We start from the raw sequence: 17,780 nt of genomic DNA, 5'->3' as shown, positions 1-17,780 counted from the left end.
AGGGGGAGATACATGAGGATAAACTAAGATGTGTTAAACTTGGAAATGAAGATAGTTTTCTCTCAGTCGTTGTCATATACTATAAACTTGAACCTAGAATATTTGTGTAAGGGGTACTGGGGTTGAGTGTGTTTTGGAGAAGTTGTCTGTTATTTATGGAACTTTTGAGACATGAACTTACAGTCTGACTTACAGTGTCCCAGATGTTTTATATATAGGGCTATACTTTCTATTGTGGACACCTATTAAAAAAATATAGTCATGTCTTCCATGCATTTTTCTCCTGGGGTCCTGCAGAATCTGTAACTCTTAACTTCTATTTAAGTACCACTGACATTAGTGGGATACCAAAGAGGTTACTAAGAAAAATAAGGTATTATTATCCAGAAAGTATTGTTTTGTTTCTACCAGCAAGCTCAAAGCACTGAGTGTTTACTCCCCTTATGCATGTCCATGTGAATTTATTGATTTATCTCAACTAAAGATTGGAATTTCTCCAAACCAAACCTTCTGGGATCTCTCAGAGCTGTTCTGGTGATAAGTCTCTGCAGAGGGACTAGAGACTTTCTGCCTGCAGAAGTGGCAATTTCCCAACTTCTGAATGGCCTAAAACCAAAACTCAGGTCTCTTTTTCAGTAGCACAGTGTAGTTCAACAGGTAAAGTGTTGTCCTGTAACTTACGAGCTTTTTCTCAGAGACTGATCTGCAAGAAGGACTGTTTTTGTTGGAAGAGTTATGACTTAATGTGATTTGCATACTGTTATAATAGCATAGCATTGCACAAATAATCGTAAAAAGTTTTATAGAGAGAGGTAGACTAGATAATACTTTATGGCATTAGGTGCAGTGACACTTAGACAGTAAAACACTGTATAGCATTGAAGTGGGTTTGCTGTAAGAGGAATGAGCTCTCAGGTGCTGCATAGGTTGAACATTGATTCTGTGCGTGGAAGGGTCCCAGCAAAGGGAGACCACAGAAATCCGGTGTCAGATGGAGAAAAATGGATGTGTGTTACTGTCAAGTACAGTGAGGAGTTACTGGAGAGTTTCAAAGCATGATCCACAAAGAGGAGTCTTCACTCTTCTCTTAGTCCTTACTTACACCTTCTGTGCTGGCAGATTCTCTCAGGGGAAGACATGTCTCCGTATCTACACAGGGATTTTTGCTGGACCACTTGCATTGGTTAGGTCGGTTGCCTTCTATACATGCATGTACTCGCTTAACCAGTCTGCCAGTGCTAGTGAGTCTGCCCACGTGCTTGGTAGCACCATAACTGTTTTGATTCAGGTTTGGACTTTTTTTCCTTCTTTACCAAGATGACAGCTGTGCAGTGCCAGGTTGCTAAGCTCTGATTGTGAGTCTGCGGGAGAGTTTCTTTGTTGGTATAAGCTAGCTGTTTGTTCACTGAAAGCTAACCTAATTTAAGCAGTAAGCGTACACAGGACACCTGCCTTTCCCAGGCTCTGTTGGTAGAGGCTCACTTGTCCTGGGATAACTGTAACCACACAAGGAGAATTGCATACCTCAAGTAAGATAACTTTTGGATGCAGACGAGGCCTTGGGCAGCCCAGCTGTCTGCCGTTTCAGAATTTAGGGAGCAAGGGAGAAAAGCTGGGGAGGAAACATGTGAGTGTGTGTGGGAGGGGATGAGGATTAATGCATCATTGAGCCTTGGCAAATAAACTGAATCACTGAATCTTTAATGTAGATTAATGTCAGATTTCATTAGTCTTTGTTCTTTGCAGAGGCTTCTGTACTTGAGTGTATTAATGAAGCTGGGAATTTTTGAGATATTTGTCTGGAGGTTTTGTTCGTTTGTTTGTTTATAATTATCCCAGAAGTTGTATCTATCATGATGTGATAAGCGTAATGAAGATAGTAGTTTTGGTTGAGGCCCTCTCAGTCACTTGCATTCTGCTGCTTTTGCTAGCTTTAAGGCTGGTAATCAGGTATGTTCGGTGATGCATCTTAATAAATAAAAAAATACAAGTCTAGGTCTGAGAGGAAATGTAACAGATGCGCTGGTTATTATACATCTCCCTTCATTCCAGTTCTTCCATGAGGAACTATACCCTCCCTTGAAGCTCTAGTAATTGTGCATTACAGCAGGAATTTATGTGCATTCAGTCCAATTAACAGTTACAGAAGTCCAACATTGCTACCTCGAGTCAGAGCATGTTAATACGCAGTGAAGGTTGGTGCATCTGGAACCAGTCTCCCTGTTACCATTTCACTGGGAGTAACTGAGAAACGCTGAGGTGACTTCAGTCTTTTTTCACAGCAGCAAAAATAGAACCTGGATGCCAAAGTCCAAATCTGATGGGTTTTAAGTTCTCTAAGGTGGCAATTAAAACTGCTGGCGTGTGACCCACAGCGTAAGGGTAGTAGTGACTCCTCGTGAATCGACATCCTCCCCAACAAGTGTTAAAGCTCCTCTGGTTCCCACAGCCAGGCTGGTAACAAACGTGGCACAGTGCAAAACGTGCCCCCACGTCAGGGGACGAGTGGCCGAGTTTTCTTTGTTACTGTGGTAACTCCAGGGAGTTACCTGCTTTGGGCTGAGGTTAAGGTTGGCCTGGAAGTTTTGGGCAGATTTCAGAATTTCATGCAGTTTCTGTTTCACACTGGGGTTCCTTTTTTTTTCCTCTTTTTTTTTCTTTTTTCTTTTAAATGCAGCTTTCAAATCAGCATTTTCACTGCCAGAAGTCTCTTTTTTTATTCCTTCCTTAAAGTGGTTTAGAGTGAAAACCTGAAATAAGCATTGGTGAGAGGCAGACTGAGAAATTTTAACTCATTTTCTAATGTGGGAGTTATTCTTTTCATTTAGAAGTGAAATAATTAGTGTCGCTACATTGGAAAGCTGGTTTTTATGGATTTCTAAGATGCAGCAGGCATTTAAAACTCTCTTTTACTGAAGTCTGAAAAAGTATTCTTGTGACAGGGCAACTGGCAGTTTTACCTCTAAGAGTAGCTGCTTGCTAGTAAAATAGGTTGCTCTTTTCAAGTTCCACAATTTGTTTCAGGTCTCTGGTACAGTTTTTCCTTCAGTAAGCCTGGCCCCCTTACAAAAATACATGCTCTGAATCTCCAGAAATGGATATTAAATGTGTAAATACATACATATATATTTGTGTGTGTGCAAATACATACACGTTGTGCAAGTCCGCCGACACAATCCGAATTTTCTGTGTAAGCAGTACATTATATACTGTATTCATAACATACCCTTCACACTACAGATTTATGCTAAAAGTATCCTAATGTTTCTGACAGCTCATGTGTGACATGAATGTAATCCATATTTCTTAGAGGAGCTAATCTAAGCGGTTTATTTTCCGATACTGCTGATAGGGCTATATCTCTTGATGTCACAGCAGTTGAGATTCTGATGGTAACATATTGTTTATGGGTCACTGCCTTTGTCTAAAAGAATAGGTTGGAACAGAATAGCAAAGGTTAATTAAGTTTGTCTATCAAGGAGGGACAGATATAAATGTCTCTTGTATTTTCTATGCTAGAGTCAAAGTAAGTCAAGGCAAGGTGTCATAGTCTCTTTTTCCTCATGCTGTAAAATCTGCTTATTCGGTTTTAGGAATGAAACAAAACCACCTTGAGCAGTACAAGCGCGGTGGTAGTTGTGAGGGGTCAGCTTGCTGGCAGTAGCATTGCAAGATGAGAGAGTTGTAGCAACCCTAGTTTACAGCTTGGGAAGCTGAGGCACAGAATTTTTAAATAGCTTGCCCAAGGTCACGCAGCCAGCAGGTGATGGAGCAGAAATCCCTGTTTTCTGGATTTTCATGCCAGTGCCCAGCAGCCTTTTTCTCACATCACGCCAAAAATTGACCTGCGAATTCTGTTGTTGTCAAAGAACTTCTACAAATAAATGAGAAAAACAATTTTGTGCACCCTAAGATTTTTAAGGCAGAACGAGGAGTTTATGTTAAAACTTGAGCAGAGTTTCTGTGGTGTTTCAGTAATTACTGCAGAGGAGCAGAACTGCTTTGTAGTCTCCAAGGCTGGAAGGAGAGAGGAGCCAGCAGCTGTGCCTGCCCCATCCCTTTGCCGTCTCTGGTCTTCCCATGGTCTCTGCTCAGCTCTTCCTCCGCAGAGGAGACATGCAGAGGGTATGCAGATGCTGCCAGCTGCTTGGAGGGAAGAGCTGGGCTTTACCTTGCCCTTCCGCCAGGTCTTGAGAAGTCCTCTTTGCAGATCTCCCTGAAATGGTCTGAACCGATGCAAGAGCAGTTTCTTCATGCTCCTCTGGCTTTTCTTACATATTCTGTCACTGTTGGACACCGCTGCAGAGCTGCACTGGCTGTTACGTTCAGCAACTGGCAAATACAGTTTCCAGCTCGCATATATGCAGAAAAACCGTAGCTGCCTGTTGGTTGCCTGTACTGGCTTTGCAAATGAACAGGGAAAGAATTCCCCGTGTGTGTGTCACTTTTTTTATCAGATCGTATGTAATTTGTTCATGGGTTGTAAGCTGCTGCTTGCAGTGCATCCTTTAAAAAGATACTGAGCGCTCACTGTGTTGTGCAATTTAGGGGAACTTGTAAATGTTGAATAGGCCAAATCTGCTTCTCAAATGGTCTGTGCGCTGCCGTGAAATCAGTGAGGTACTTGGTGAATCTGTGGCTTGGAAGCCTTTGGACTGGAGTTGCGTTCATCCTGTGGGTGGGCCAGGGCACGGGTGATGTGGCTGGAAGGGGATGCGCTGGAGTAACGGAGAAACTCAGGTGTGCTCTGCAGAGAGCAAGTATATGCTTAGGGCTGTCAGGGAGAGGGCTGTCCCCCTTTTGCACTGCAGAGCAATTTGTTACAATCCTGCAGATAAAGAGAAAACTCCTAAACTACATGGCCTAGATAAAAGTGCATTAGTAGTGTCTTGGGGCAAGGCTCTGCTGGCCAAGCACTGCATGCAGCCACAGTGGGACGTAGTCCTCCTGCCAAAAGGCTTGCAAGAGGCATGTGAAAGGAGAGGAGGCAGCGGGAGAGCGAGGCTGGGGTGAAATTGAAGTGCTGTCTACAGAAAGAGAGGGGTCTGCTTTCCAGGCAGAGCACACGGCATTTGTTTTGTGCCCTTGCCTTCCACAGCATTTCCCAACTAAAACACGCCTTGTTTTTATGCCACACAGCCTGCAGGGGTACAAACCAGAGCAGCTTGTGGGACCCCTCCAGCCGTTGTCTGTTTTGGGCTCACCGTGGGGCTGGAAGGCGACACCAGGCATCTCCTACTGTGGTCTGTGCACGACCTGAAGCTCCTCTGTGATGGGGCCCCTGGAGAGATCCCAAACCTGGCACCTGGCTCCGGGGTTTGGAAGGCTGGACTGCCCTGAATTAGCAATAATCTGGATATCCCAGGGCTTCCCACGATTTTTTTTGACTCCCTTTCTGGCTGAAACACCCCAAAACCCGCAAGGACTCTCCAGAGCTGGAGGAGTTAATGCGGAGCAAAGGCCCCTTCTCACTGGGTAATGATCTCCTAAGCCCCCTTTTTAATGCAGCGCTAAGGTCAAGAATTTTTATGACTGGTTGTTTTTTTATTGTTACTGTAAAATAGGATTGCTAAGCACTATAAAAAGGAAACCTTATGGTTCAGATTTACTGTGGTGTATATTCTAAACAGTTTAATAAAACAAAACCAAAAGCTTTTAGATTTTCTTCAGTGGTTAATACACAGCATATTCTTTGCAGAGCCAAGCCTCCAGCTGTCGGTCGAACTGTGGTTCATAGACTTGGTGTGGGTAATAAGATTATAAAACATGTCTCTTGCTAGCCAGCTACCACACACTAATAATAATAGTAGTAATAATTCATTGAATCCAGGGATTTTAGGTGAGTTGTTTTCTTAAGAAATGGAAAAAAAAAAAGACTAAAAAAAGGTTTGAAAGGAAACAGGTCCCTGCATACATTCCACAGAGAGAGGAAACAAGAACATCATCGTTTCAGTGCCAGGGAGCAATCCCTCCATTTTGTTACAGCCAAAATAACACTGTCTCCAGCAGGTGATGCTTTTTGGTGGTATGTACGCACGGATGCACATGGGAGAAGGGGAGATCTGAGAACAGCGGATGCTGCCCCTAGTCCTGCCCCACGAAGGAGAGGTCGGCAGTGTGGTTCGGAAAGATGGGCAGAGAGGAGTAGGGTAACTTCTCTTTCAATACGTCCAGAGCCGTCCAGCTTTGTGGGCGTACGGATTCAAAATGACCTTTGAACTGAGCTTTTCTGCAGTTTATATCGCCAGCTTGTACTTTTAAGGCAGAAGGAACCTGTGTATTGTTGATGAGGTGCATGCGAAAGCATAGACCTCTGTGGCCAAGAGGAGACTGCCTTTTTCCAGAGCAGCAGAGGTCGAGTCAACTGTTCTGACTTCAGGCTTTCTCAGGATGCCACATAAAAAGACTTGAGGCCTGTAATTTGTGTAAGATTGCTTTACTGTCTACCGTGGACGAAACCTTGTTTGGTTTAAGGTTCATTTTTTGTTTGTCCATGCATAGGATGCAGGCAGTAAAAAAAAATCAGCATGTAAGTATTTTTTTACTTTATAATAGAGAAAGTCTTACTTTCACAGGCTGTAAGCATGCCCTGCTTGTCCCTCAGGATGACTGTGTTGCTGTCACAAAATAGACAGAGATGTACCTTGTTTTTAGAAATTCCTTTAAACGGCACTTGATCTCTCTTGGAATTTAATCTCACTCCAAACTTAACTCCAAACAGAAAGTAAGATGTTGCCTTTTGTCTTAGAGAATGCCAGAAAGCATTTATGTGACCCAGACCACATTATTTCTGGTCTGGCAGTGTTAAAAGTAATATTGAGTACTGAAGCAATAAGGGATACACTAGAAAATAACTAGTTACTGTACACAATTACCAGGTAAAGCATTCTGGTAGCTCACTCCATTGGAGACCCAAGACCAGATTCTGGAAATCTGCTGGAATAAAGCAGCCACCTTGGACAGCAGATTCACTGCCTCTGCATCCACTGCTCTTTAGATCTGTATTTTTCAGCCTGCGAAGTGCTGTGGAGCATTGAGCCAGATGTGAAGCACAGCTGGGTGGGACCTGAAGGTACAGGGTAGAACAGGCAAAAGTCTTATTTAGCTGAAATGAGACATGGGCTGAAAAGGCTCTCCAGCACTTTGTCTTGCAAAGAGAATTTCTCATGTCATAGCTTTGCATGCGTTACTAGCCACACTTTTATCTTTATTTCTGGTATAAAACTATAAAACTTTTTTCCTCTGCCCAGAACATTTCTGTCTTATGATAATTCCCTACCTTAGGGAGACCAGACAGTATTACCTTTCCTGTTGGAGGTCATGATCTTCTGAAGAGTTGGGCAACTTTCTTTTGGAGCATTATGTTCATGTCACATTGTAGAGCTTTGGAACAAAAGACGCTAATTCTTTTATAAGAACAAAATAAAAAAGGCATTGCTGCCTTTCCAGGGAGATCAGTTTGGATCACTTCAGGGTGTTGGTACAGGATAAACTTTCACTTCTGATTCCAGGTTGGTACCAGGTGCAGCTAACATCGCTCCTAACTTGATGTGCTTTAGGAGAGAGAAGAGGTTGTTTGATAAGTTGTCAGACACAGAGTTGACGCAGCTGACTTGGTGAATTGTTTCCAGTTATGGCTCCACTACAAAATTGCTGTGTAATCTGTCCACAACTTGGTTTCTCCATATAAAATAGGGAAATTATTCCATCTCATTGGATTTTAAGAAAGTGATGTTTTTGTGTGTGTGTCATGCTCAAATTCAGTTGATTATGTCCTGAATAAGTTAGTAGGTAGGTCTTCTTAAACCATCTGGTGGGTTCCTTGCAAAGTACTACCACTGGTCTTGGACTTGTTAGTTTCTTTGGGGCTTTACAGACTGGATGGACACTTCACCTCCTCTGAAGCTGGTCAGTTGGATGTAGGTGGGGGTCAAATCAAAGCAAAGCAAAATACCTCAGGATTTTACTTCTCTTCCAACCACCTCCTCTTCCATCCCCCATGATCTCCTTCAAAGATTTGTACTTGTGGGATAAGAGGGTGCAAAAGCAGTGCTAGGGCTCAGCTTTCATATGCTGCTGTTCTGATTCTCTCTCTGATAGGTGAAGGGCATGGAGAACCACCACGCCATGAGCTCCCAGTACCGGATGCACTCCTACTACCCACCCGCTTCTTACCTGGGCCAGGGTGTTGGCACACCTGCATGTGTCCCACAGATCTTGACCTCTGAGGACATCCCCTCTTACTCAGAACTGAAAGCAAGAGGTAAGTGCACAATAACCCACTGGGTTTCTGCTACCTTTTTGACTTTGAACAGGCATCAAAAAGGTGTGGTTCGCTGATGAGAAGAACGTCACTAATGCAGAAAGTAGGTGTTGAAGAGTTTACAGAAGGTGTTTGATTTCTGAAGGGCTTGCAGTACAGTAATATTGTAGTACTATGTTGTAGGCTTGTAGTACAATAGTACAAGTTCATGTTTTAGAAGTGCGTTAGTTTAGGAGGGTAGTTAGTTGATACCTTTCTGCTCTTGTGTGTATTTTCTGTAAACTATTGGAAGAGTCATCTGAGGTAATCTTTTGATAAGCACTGAACGAAGCTATCTCCAAGGAACATGTGCTCGAATCGAAGACTCATCTTTCCTCCCTTTTCTTCTCAGAACCGCTGTTCATAATTTTTTCCCCTCAGGATCCACAAGTCTCCCACTGAGCCTTTGCTGCCCTGTTTTGCCCAAACCACATATGGAAACAATTTCTGTATCCCAACCATGTAGTGAAGCCCTTCACAGACTTGCTTCCTTCTTTGCTGTCAAACTCATATTGCTTCATTTAGAACTACTCCAGATAAATTCATCTTCTGACATCCAGTCTTTTTGGCTCTACTAAGATTACTGTTAATCTGCAGTAATTTTTAGGAAAGATTTATGTGTGTCGACACTGTGGATTTGACAATTTTTTTATCTTGTTTCCTGGTTCTCTTGCTCCCATTCTGGGCTTTATGGATGTTAAAACGGCCTTGTTGGAGCAGATTGAAGTCCATTTAGCTGCTTCACCGTCTCTGGAAGGGGCCAGGAGTGGATGCGTAGAGAAAGAAGAAAAGAAACAGAGAAAGCGTAGAGTGATCCTACTTTATGCTTCCAAAATTCCTATAATCCTACAGCATTCAGTAGGTATCCTGAGTTGGTGACTACTTCTCAACTATCATTTTCACTTACTAGCAGCAGACCTGAATGCCCTGAATTGATATATAGTCTTTCCATAAGCCCCTTTATGCTTTTGGTCTCTTTGTAGCAATGAATTCAGCAGTTTAATTCTGTACAGTGCTGTACAGTGTGTGGGAAGTATTTCCTTTTGTTTATTTTACACCTGACAGATTTTTTGTGCTGGTTCTTTTTTGTGCAGTGACACCACTGACAACAATATCCTGCCTCATTTGCTTCTCTGATGCACTTACACATTGAAATGAATCTTCCATGGTGACATGCACATGCTGAGCCTTTTTTATACCTGATTAAAGGAAGTGTATGGCATAGGTTCCATAATTATTTTCAGCCATGTCCTTTTTGCTGCTGATGTTCTAGTGTCTGTTACATTTGTTTGGTGTTGAAAATATGGTTGTGCTTGTGTCATGGCAGAACCTTAAGGACTCAAATGAAATTTTGGAAGGTGCGATACATACAAGATCTGCAGCTGGTATAAATCAGTGTTGAGCCCTTGAGTTCAATAGCTCTAGAATGATTTATACTAAAGAGGTGGACTGTTGTTTTGAAAGTGGCTGTTTTCTGAAAGTCTTCCAACTACGACGTATGAGATAGATGAAGAAACAACACAAGGTGTGAGAAAACCTTAGACTTTTTCTCCTTTTTCAGTAGTTCTAAATGGCTTAGAGAAATCAGTGATCCTTGGTTCATTTTCCTTCTCTTTTCTTCGGTTTTATTTTCTTCCTCTTCTCTGACTACCACTGAACAGTGACGTCTTGCTTTCTGCTCATTGGTCAAAGAAGCAGCTGGCTTTATGCTCAGCTGCAGTTGACACTTTTTCTTGCATCCATCACTACTAACTCACTAAGAAGTCTTACCAGTTGAGTGTTCTTACAAATAGACAAAAGACCTTATACCCTTTGTTCCCAAATGCACTTTAGTAATTTTTCATCACTCTGGAAAAAAGTTGTGTGTAATGTGCCACTGATTTTTAAACTGCATAAATACTGTATTTTCAATAATCCTTGACTGCTTCTCCAGACAGTATTCCACACACAGATATTGTTCCCTAAGTTACACCATCAATCAGAAACCGACAAGCAGTGAGATGTAATTTACTGAGATCAAACAGCGTTTTCCAGACTCTGAAGAAGTGTTTTTCCATAGCAGGGAGTTAGTGGGTGAAAGAGGCACTGATATTTTTGTGAGAAACTTGAACAGGCGAGCAAGACCCTTCCTGTTTTGTGTTTCTTAGAAGCATCTTCTTTCTCCTTATGCCTGCTCTGGGAGGATATGACTGCTTTTACTTTTCCATCTAGAAACAAAGTAATATTCTCAAGCTGTTAGTCCATGATTTACACTCCCGTGATGTTTTTTCTTTTAATGCTTTTCCTAGTCTTCAGAGGATTTGGAGTTTTTTGCCTCTTTATTATCATTTGTGTGGATGCTGAGTCAGCCAGCAGGCTGTGAACAGTGGATCCTGTGTAATACGTGACATGGGTCCATTCCCCCAAAGTATTGACTGCAAGTGTTCTCTCATACAAAAGATGTATTCTTACACATTTCACCATTGATTGTTGGACTAAACTTTCTGTACATGACTACTTTATATGGAACAAAGACTCTGGCATGTTCCCACAGGGTTAGTGATTGCTACTTTTTAAAGGCAGCTTCAGTGCACCTTTAAATTAGCAAGTCATACTCCAGTCATTATTCCTTTTCTGTGGTTGAAGTGATACCATACTCAGAGACTTGTTTTCTTTCTAAGGATACACACTCACAGATTTCAGGTCCAAAAGGGAAGATTAGGACCATCTAGTCTCACTTGCTATTTAATGCAGGCTATAAAACTTCACCTAGTAATTCCTGCAGCAAGGCCTTAACTATTTTTTAAGATCTGTTTGTAGGCTTATGTGCTGGTATTCCAGAAATTTTACAGGAAGGTAACAGTGCATATAGAAGAGCAACAGGTCAAAAGAAAAAACTCATTTTGCAGCCACATTTTCAAAACATTTGAAACCTGTATCTTTAACATAGAAATGGTTATTAAATTCGCGGCCACAAATCAGAGATGGTCTTATAACACATGCAGTCTATTACCCACACTTCAGTTGTAACTTCAGCTTTATAGAGGTTTTGCCAGTTCATATATTATCTCAGTTAGTATTTCAGTCAGACTATTTCATTAATTTTGTTCTGCTAAGTTAACTGCCTGTTTAGACCAGTTATGTTGAAAGGGAGGAGAGATGAGCTAGCAGACCACTGATTTACACTTTCTTTGTTTTTATGAATGGTGAGAAGTTCTAAGGAAGCTTCTGACATTTGTTCATGAGGTCATACCATGTTACAGTGTGTTGCATATAGTAATGAGCTGACATTTTCTGAATGACAAAACACCATCACTCAACCTCCTTGCAATTTGAAGTGGTTCTAAATAAAATGATTTTGCTTCCAACTAGCACAGCTGCTGCCCTTCCAGCTGAAACTGGAGAAATAGGGTGGCAAATAAGATAAACCAGTGACAAATGGCAAAAGACATTTTCAGAGGGCTCTTCTAGATCACCAGGTTGTAATTTGTATATAATCGTTCTTAAAATGAAGGGGGATTTTCTGCTCAGTACTTTCAAAATATTTTTCCTCACCTTCTTCCTGCTTTGTTGTTGTGTGTTTAAAACACAAGCAATGAGAGGAAAACATGCATGAGAGGTTGTTACCAGTCCCTGTGCATGCAAAGCATACTTTAAAATGTGTCTGTCTTTTGGAAGCCAAGCTGAGAGATCCTTGTGCAAGAAGCAGAGGAACAAGAATGTGTATACAGCAGTCACGAAAGTGTATCCAGTCTCAAAGAGCCAGGTGCCTTAATCCCATTGATATCCAACAGACAGGTTTTTTTTTTTTTTTCCCCAGTGGGTATTTTTAAGAATTGAGCTGGTGCCCAGAATTGATGAGTATCTTCCACTGAGTTTGAATCAGGTCCCTCTGTGCATAAATTAAATATATGCTGAAATACCTTCACAAGACTTGATCAAGACAATATGAAGGTGCATGCATAGATCAGAACTCAGTGCTTAGCTCCAGGTCCTACTTCTGCTGGTTAAAAATTGAGCAGTTGCTTAGCTGTATGGGGGTAGTTACCAGATTTGGGACAGTGGTAGAAAATTTTTACATCTAAATAGTAATGTAATGTAATGGAGAAAAATCCCTCTATTTGCAAACAGGTACACACTCCTTCGATTTAAAATCAGATACCTTGTCTCAAAAATAGCTTGGAATAAAAATTTTGTCCTTATTATGTGAACTATTGAGGTCATTACCTTGTGTGTCTCTGCTTGCAGCTAAGGAGGTGGCTTGAATTTAAGAAGTTGCTTTACATGCTGAATGAGTTTGGTCTTTTCCTTTCCTGTCAGTATCTCAGGATAGATGGAAACACAAGCAATGAACCCTCTAGAACAGTACTGTATTTGCAGCTTGAACATAAAGCAGGAGCATGAAATGCCTTCCAAACACCAATGAGAAAAACTCACATGAAGTGCTTATTTTGATATGAACAATGTCAACAGTTTTGTTTAAATCAGCAAACGGCATTTTCCAAGGGAAAGCATTTCTGCTAATAGTTTTTTTTACCAGCAGAGCAACATTTAACATTTTTAAAACATTTTCAAACAGTGAGTCCTGTCTAGAAGTTAAACAACTGATTTACAGTTTGTTTTCAAGTTGTGGAAACTGAGGAACAGTGATCAGACAACAACTCCTTGACTTTCCCAGAGTCCAAATAGTAGATTGATTCTTCCTTCTGTGTGGTTGGATGCCCTATTGAAGATAGTGCTGATCCATTGGAGAAGCCCACCCAGACTGGAGCAGCTCTGTAAAGAGTCTCTTCCAATGGTTTCACAACTAAAGGCATGTTAGAAACAGTCTCCATGCTTAAGACAAAAAGTTTAATTTCAGTAAAAGAAGTGTCAGAATGTGAGGAATGCTGTACACCAGAAAAATGCAGGAGAGGTCCTGGGTGAGGACGTTTTTCTTCAGCTTGAGTTGCAGTGTGTAAAGGCTAGGCCTCTTTTTGATGTTCCTTATGTGCAGTATTTTTGCATGAATCTGTGCCCTCGAAGTGCCATGCAAGGTGAGAGTAGTGTTCCAGAGTCACAGGTGGCACCTGGAGGTAGGATCAGAGAGGTCTAATCGAGCCCTGGCATGCAGAGATCGGTGAGACCAGGTCCTTGAACTTGTACTGCTCCTTACCAGCATTCAAGCTACAGAAACAGCGCTGCAGCAAAAGGGGCTGTTTCAGGATGTCTGAGAAGTAACTCCAAAGAGTGGAAAAAGAACTTCAATTTAGCTGCTCTTTATTTGCAGCTGGTGGACAAGCTGCACTGACTGAGCTATGCTAATAAATCACTTAAAGGTAGGGCACAGAAGTAGAAGATACTCAGAGTTTCCCTGTGCCAGAGGGCTAGAACCACTCTGCACAAACTGAGAAAGTGGCTTTACAGTCCAGCAAGGGACAAGGTGTTGTCAAATCTGAGGACACCACTTCAACGCCTTTTCTGAATGGCTTTTTAGTAGAGCACCAGCAGAAACACATCTTGAATGTAGAGTGGCTTCAACAGCAGAATATTTGGGGAGAATACTATTCAGCTCCTAGAAATGATGTAGTTAAATGATATATAGCTTGTGTGGTGTGTGGGGGTGTCTGTCTGTTTGTTTGCCTGTATATTTTGCTTAAAATTGGCGTCCGTTTCAAGAATTTGTCATCTCATAGTGATGAAAGAGGAAGTAGTGTTTGCTGAAACTTTAGTCTGTATTCTCTGCTAACTATCCATCTTACAGCCAAATTTTGGAAGGAAATTTTGAAATAAGACAAAAGAGAGGAGATGGTAAAAAATCTGCAGATTTTGAAGTCAGCTTAAAGCTCTGTATTTTTGTCATTGTGTCACTTGATCAGTGTGCAATTGTTTGTCTTTTTTGTGCGTTCTCCTTGTCGTTATTTATATTTCAGATGGCTATGCTGTGTGCGGTCTCCCTTAGGCATTCCTTGCAAGGATGCCATGAAGGCTAGTAGATTTTAGTTTGTGGTTTTCCAAGCCTTGATTCACATGGGTGGTTGTGCATATGGCACAAATGACACCATCTTCTACTCTTCTTGCCTGCAGCATTCTCATTCGTATGCAGGACTCTTGTAAAAACCTGTGTTTTGTGGCTTTCTCGGCATGATACAGTATAATATGTGTGTGTTTATAAGTGGGGAAGGTTTGTGTGCGGCTATGATGGATGTGTGTATGTATATATTTACCTGGGCTAAATAAAGGTGGTACATTCAGAAACTTTGACTTGCGTTCAGGTGACCTGGATTGCAGGCATTGTCCGTGAAGTAGGTTCGCTGTTCGTGTGTAGTCTGGGGCTGAGCAAACTTCTGTGGAAGTCAGAAAACATATTATTCTTTCTTTCATCAGAACAGATTTTGGATAACTTGCAGTGTTTTAGCAGACTTTTTTTTGGCAGATCCCTTTTAATGCATCATTTTCAGTTTGACTAAAAAGTTGAATTTTGTGCTTAGCTGTCTAGACAATTGTTGAGTTTGGGAATATTTTTTTGAAATCAAAAACAGGTTGCCAACCCTCATTTGTGATGTTCTTACTCATACTTCATTGTTCCATTAGCTGTAACAGCAGCTATCAAGATACATTTGAGAATATGAGGCACAATCAGTAAGTTCTGACAAGCCATTTTTATGTGTTCAAGCCTTTTTGTAAATGGTCTGTGTTCTGAATGAGGTTGGACTGGTGAAGATGTGGCCAATATTAAAATAAATTTATAAGGCCTGATCGATAGAGAAGGGAATTCCTGAAGAGACATGAATTTGAAACACTTGGTTAAATCTCCTTCTACTTCAATTATTCTGGATTAAAAGGTTCATTTTAGTAATTTCTTTTCTAAGTGCCATCTTTATGTTAGGCTCACTCCAAGCCACACAGAAATCAAATAGTATGTGGAGCAAAGCAACTGGTCATTGCACAATTGCACAATTACAGGTTTGATTCATGAGTTTTGCTGATTTATGCCAGGCAGCTGATGAGACCCTGCTGTTTGCTGTGGGGATGGTGCTAGTACTGTGGCAGAAGCAGCTGGGCAGACTGAAGTTTTTGTTGTTTTTTCCCCCAGTCCCAGAGATACAGGTGTTTTTGGACTGAGGCCTTAGCATCCTCTAGGAGGAATACTAAGCTGTCATGAAAACTATGTGTAATTTAGTTTGTCACAGCCACGGTGCCCTGGTGGGCAGGAGCAGGCAGCCTGAAGTCTGGGCAGGGCAGGTTGGACCCACTCCACCCTCACCAGCAAAAGCATGTTCACCCAGAAGGGGATCGGCCCAGGCACTTGTTGATCACTGGGAGAAAGGTTTTTATCAGGGAGTGTACTTACCTGTGCTAGATAGAGTGTTTTGTGTGAATCAAAGGGTAGGATGCAGGCTTTTTTAAATTCAAGCCTAGACATTCGTAAGTGTTACAGGCACTTGGTTAAGAGAACAAGGACTCAACTGGAAAATTCTTCCCTTCTGAGGAAGATACACTGGGCCCGCTTTTTTTGTCTTTTTTGATTTATTGATCCACGGCAGGTGCTGATCTTGCTTTCATCAAACCCTGGTGGTCCGTGGACCCCAGTTTGCAAACAGCTGGCTGTGAAACATGCCGTCCACTCTTGCTGATGCCTGCTGAGCAGGTCGCGTTGCGGAGAGCCGGCACCCGACGGCGGAGGACGCAGCCGCGACAGCACATGGCAGAGCTGATGTCGCAGCACTGGATCCTCACACCAGCGGATCAGCGCATCTTTCTGCAAGGCCGTGGCAAAATGTTGCCCTGGGATAAGTAAAGGCTCTGTTTGATTTCCTTTCTCTGACACCATCCCTGCTTTCCTTCGTATTTTCTTACGGAGGGAGTTTGTTTTCTCAGTCCCTCCTGCAGTAAGGAACATTTTAGAGCCGTAGGTCAGAGACCAGCGATTCATATCAGTTGCAGCCTTGAACTTAGTTTCCACCTGTTTGAGCTAGTCTTGCTGAGGGACAGAGGGTGTCACTACACCTGGTGAGGTTATGGTTCTTCTCCTCCCATTTTAGAGGATGTTGGATGCTTGTTTATAAAAATCCACCCAATCAGTTAAGCTTTTCTTTTACACTAGCTATGGATTTGACCCTCTGATTTTGTTAGCTTTGGATACAGAACTTTTCCCACTACAGCAGAAATTTGTGGAAAGCATAAATTGGTGAAACAGACTTTACCTTAAAGTGATAAAACAAACAAAGACATTTAGTGAGGACAGTAGTGATAACTGTGTGCTTACCCTGGCAGGATCTGTACTTTCAGCAAAGAGCAAAACCTCCTCACTGATTTGCTTTGCTTTAACGTGCGGTTGCATCCTCACGTGTTGACTGGTTAAGAGAAGAGCGAGTTCCCTCTGTACGCAGCTGCAATCTTTTCTGTGAGTGAACTTCTGCGCAGGCTGTCTCACAATTTATGCTACCTTCTCCACTCAGATGAGAATCTCCAGCTAAGTTATTTCTTTTGCAGCCTCTGCGGCGTATAGAAAGCCTTCCCAACAGCAACCCTTTGCAGGTTGTGAGGAGCATTATTAGCAAAAAAAAGAAAAGGTGTTTGCTACTGATCTCTAGCAAAGCAGTCGTAGTGAGACCTTGCAGGCAGTGCAGAGTGGCTTTAGCAGGGCGGCTCTGAGCAGAGTTGTTGCTCTTTCCAAGATGTTGTTGCAGACCCTGGTGCTGTTCCCTCACAAGAGTGATCTCAGGGGAAACGGGGAGGGGTAAAATTTCTCCCCATGGCCATGCCTGTGTGCCTTGAGTAGTCTCCTCACTCCGTGCCTTGCACCCTGCCACGAGGGTGAAGTTTGGGTGGAAGAGGATAGAAGTAGCTTTTTTACCTGCAGTGGGCAAAGACCTGGAGGATGGTTGCGTGTGGTATGTAACTGCAGAAGATACAGGGGAACCACGGTGCGTGAGCAGGTGGCCCATCATTCATTCTGCCCATTTTACAAATATGCATATTTATATTGCATGTGTAAATAATAGCAGGCAATGTTGCCTGCACATGATGTATGTGACCCTGCGGGGCAGGGTGCAGGACGGGTACCAAAGCTGGTTAATGGGCTTTCTTAATTTAGGCACCATTAGCGTGCCTGCCCATCGGTTGTTTTTAATTCTAAGCTTCAGTGTAACCGAAGAGTTTATTTTCAGTGCTCCTCGCAGGCATAGCTTAGGCCAAGTACAAGTTGAATAACCTTCAGGAGAGCTGTGCTGTCCTTCTGTCGGCCGCTGTCTTTGAAAATTGCCTGCAGAGTTAGTGAGCAGGAACAGTTAAGATTTACAAACAATGATGAAGCTTGTCATGCATCTTTCACCATTCATCATCTGGGTGCCGTGGCTGGGCGGTGAAGTGTTCTTCATAAAAACCAGCTCAGTGTGAAATACACCTCGCAGCAATGTTTACTGCTCTGAAACTCGTCAGCAGCCCTTTATAGTAAATCCAGATTGCGATGTGACATTACAGTATATCATTGCAGAGCGCGCTGGGGTTTACACTA

General features: G+C 42.3%; 1 protein-coding gene across 1 annotated transcript in view; it reads left to right on the top strand.

Annotated features, from left to right (window-relative positions):
* The window catches only part of DMRT1 (doublesex and mab-3 related transcription factor 1), a 60,274-nt gene that overhangs the window by 26,027 nt on the left and 16,467 nt on the right, over positions 1-17,780 (top strand). The window contains exon 4 of the mRNA XM_064501516.1: positions 8,101-8,263. Within this exon, the coding sequence (XP_064357586.1) occupies positions 8,101-8,263 (163 nt within the window). The remainder of the gene's footprint in view (positions 1-8,100; positions 8,264-17,780) is intronic.

This window comes from Dromaius novaehollandiae, chromosome Z (assembly GCF_036370855.1).
Source record: "Dromaius novaehollandiae isolate bDroNov1 chromosome Z, bDroNov1.hap1, whole genome shotgun sequence".
Classification (NCBI taxonomy): Eukaryota; Metazoa; Chordata; class Aves; order Casuariiformes; family Dromaiidae; genus Dromaius; species Dromaius novaehollandiae.
The sequence above is the reverse complement of the archived record's forward strand: the minus strand, read 5'-3'. Positions and strand labels throughout refer to the sequence as shown.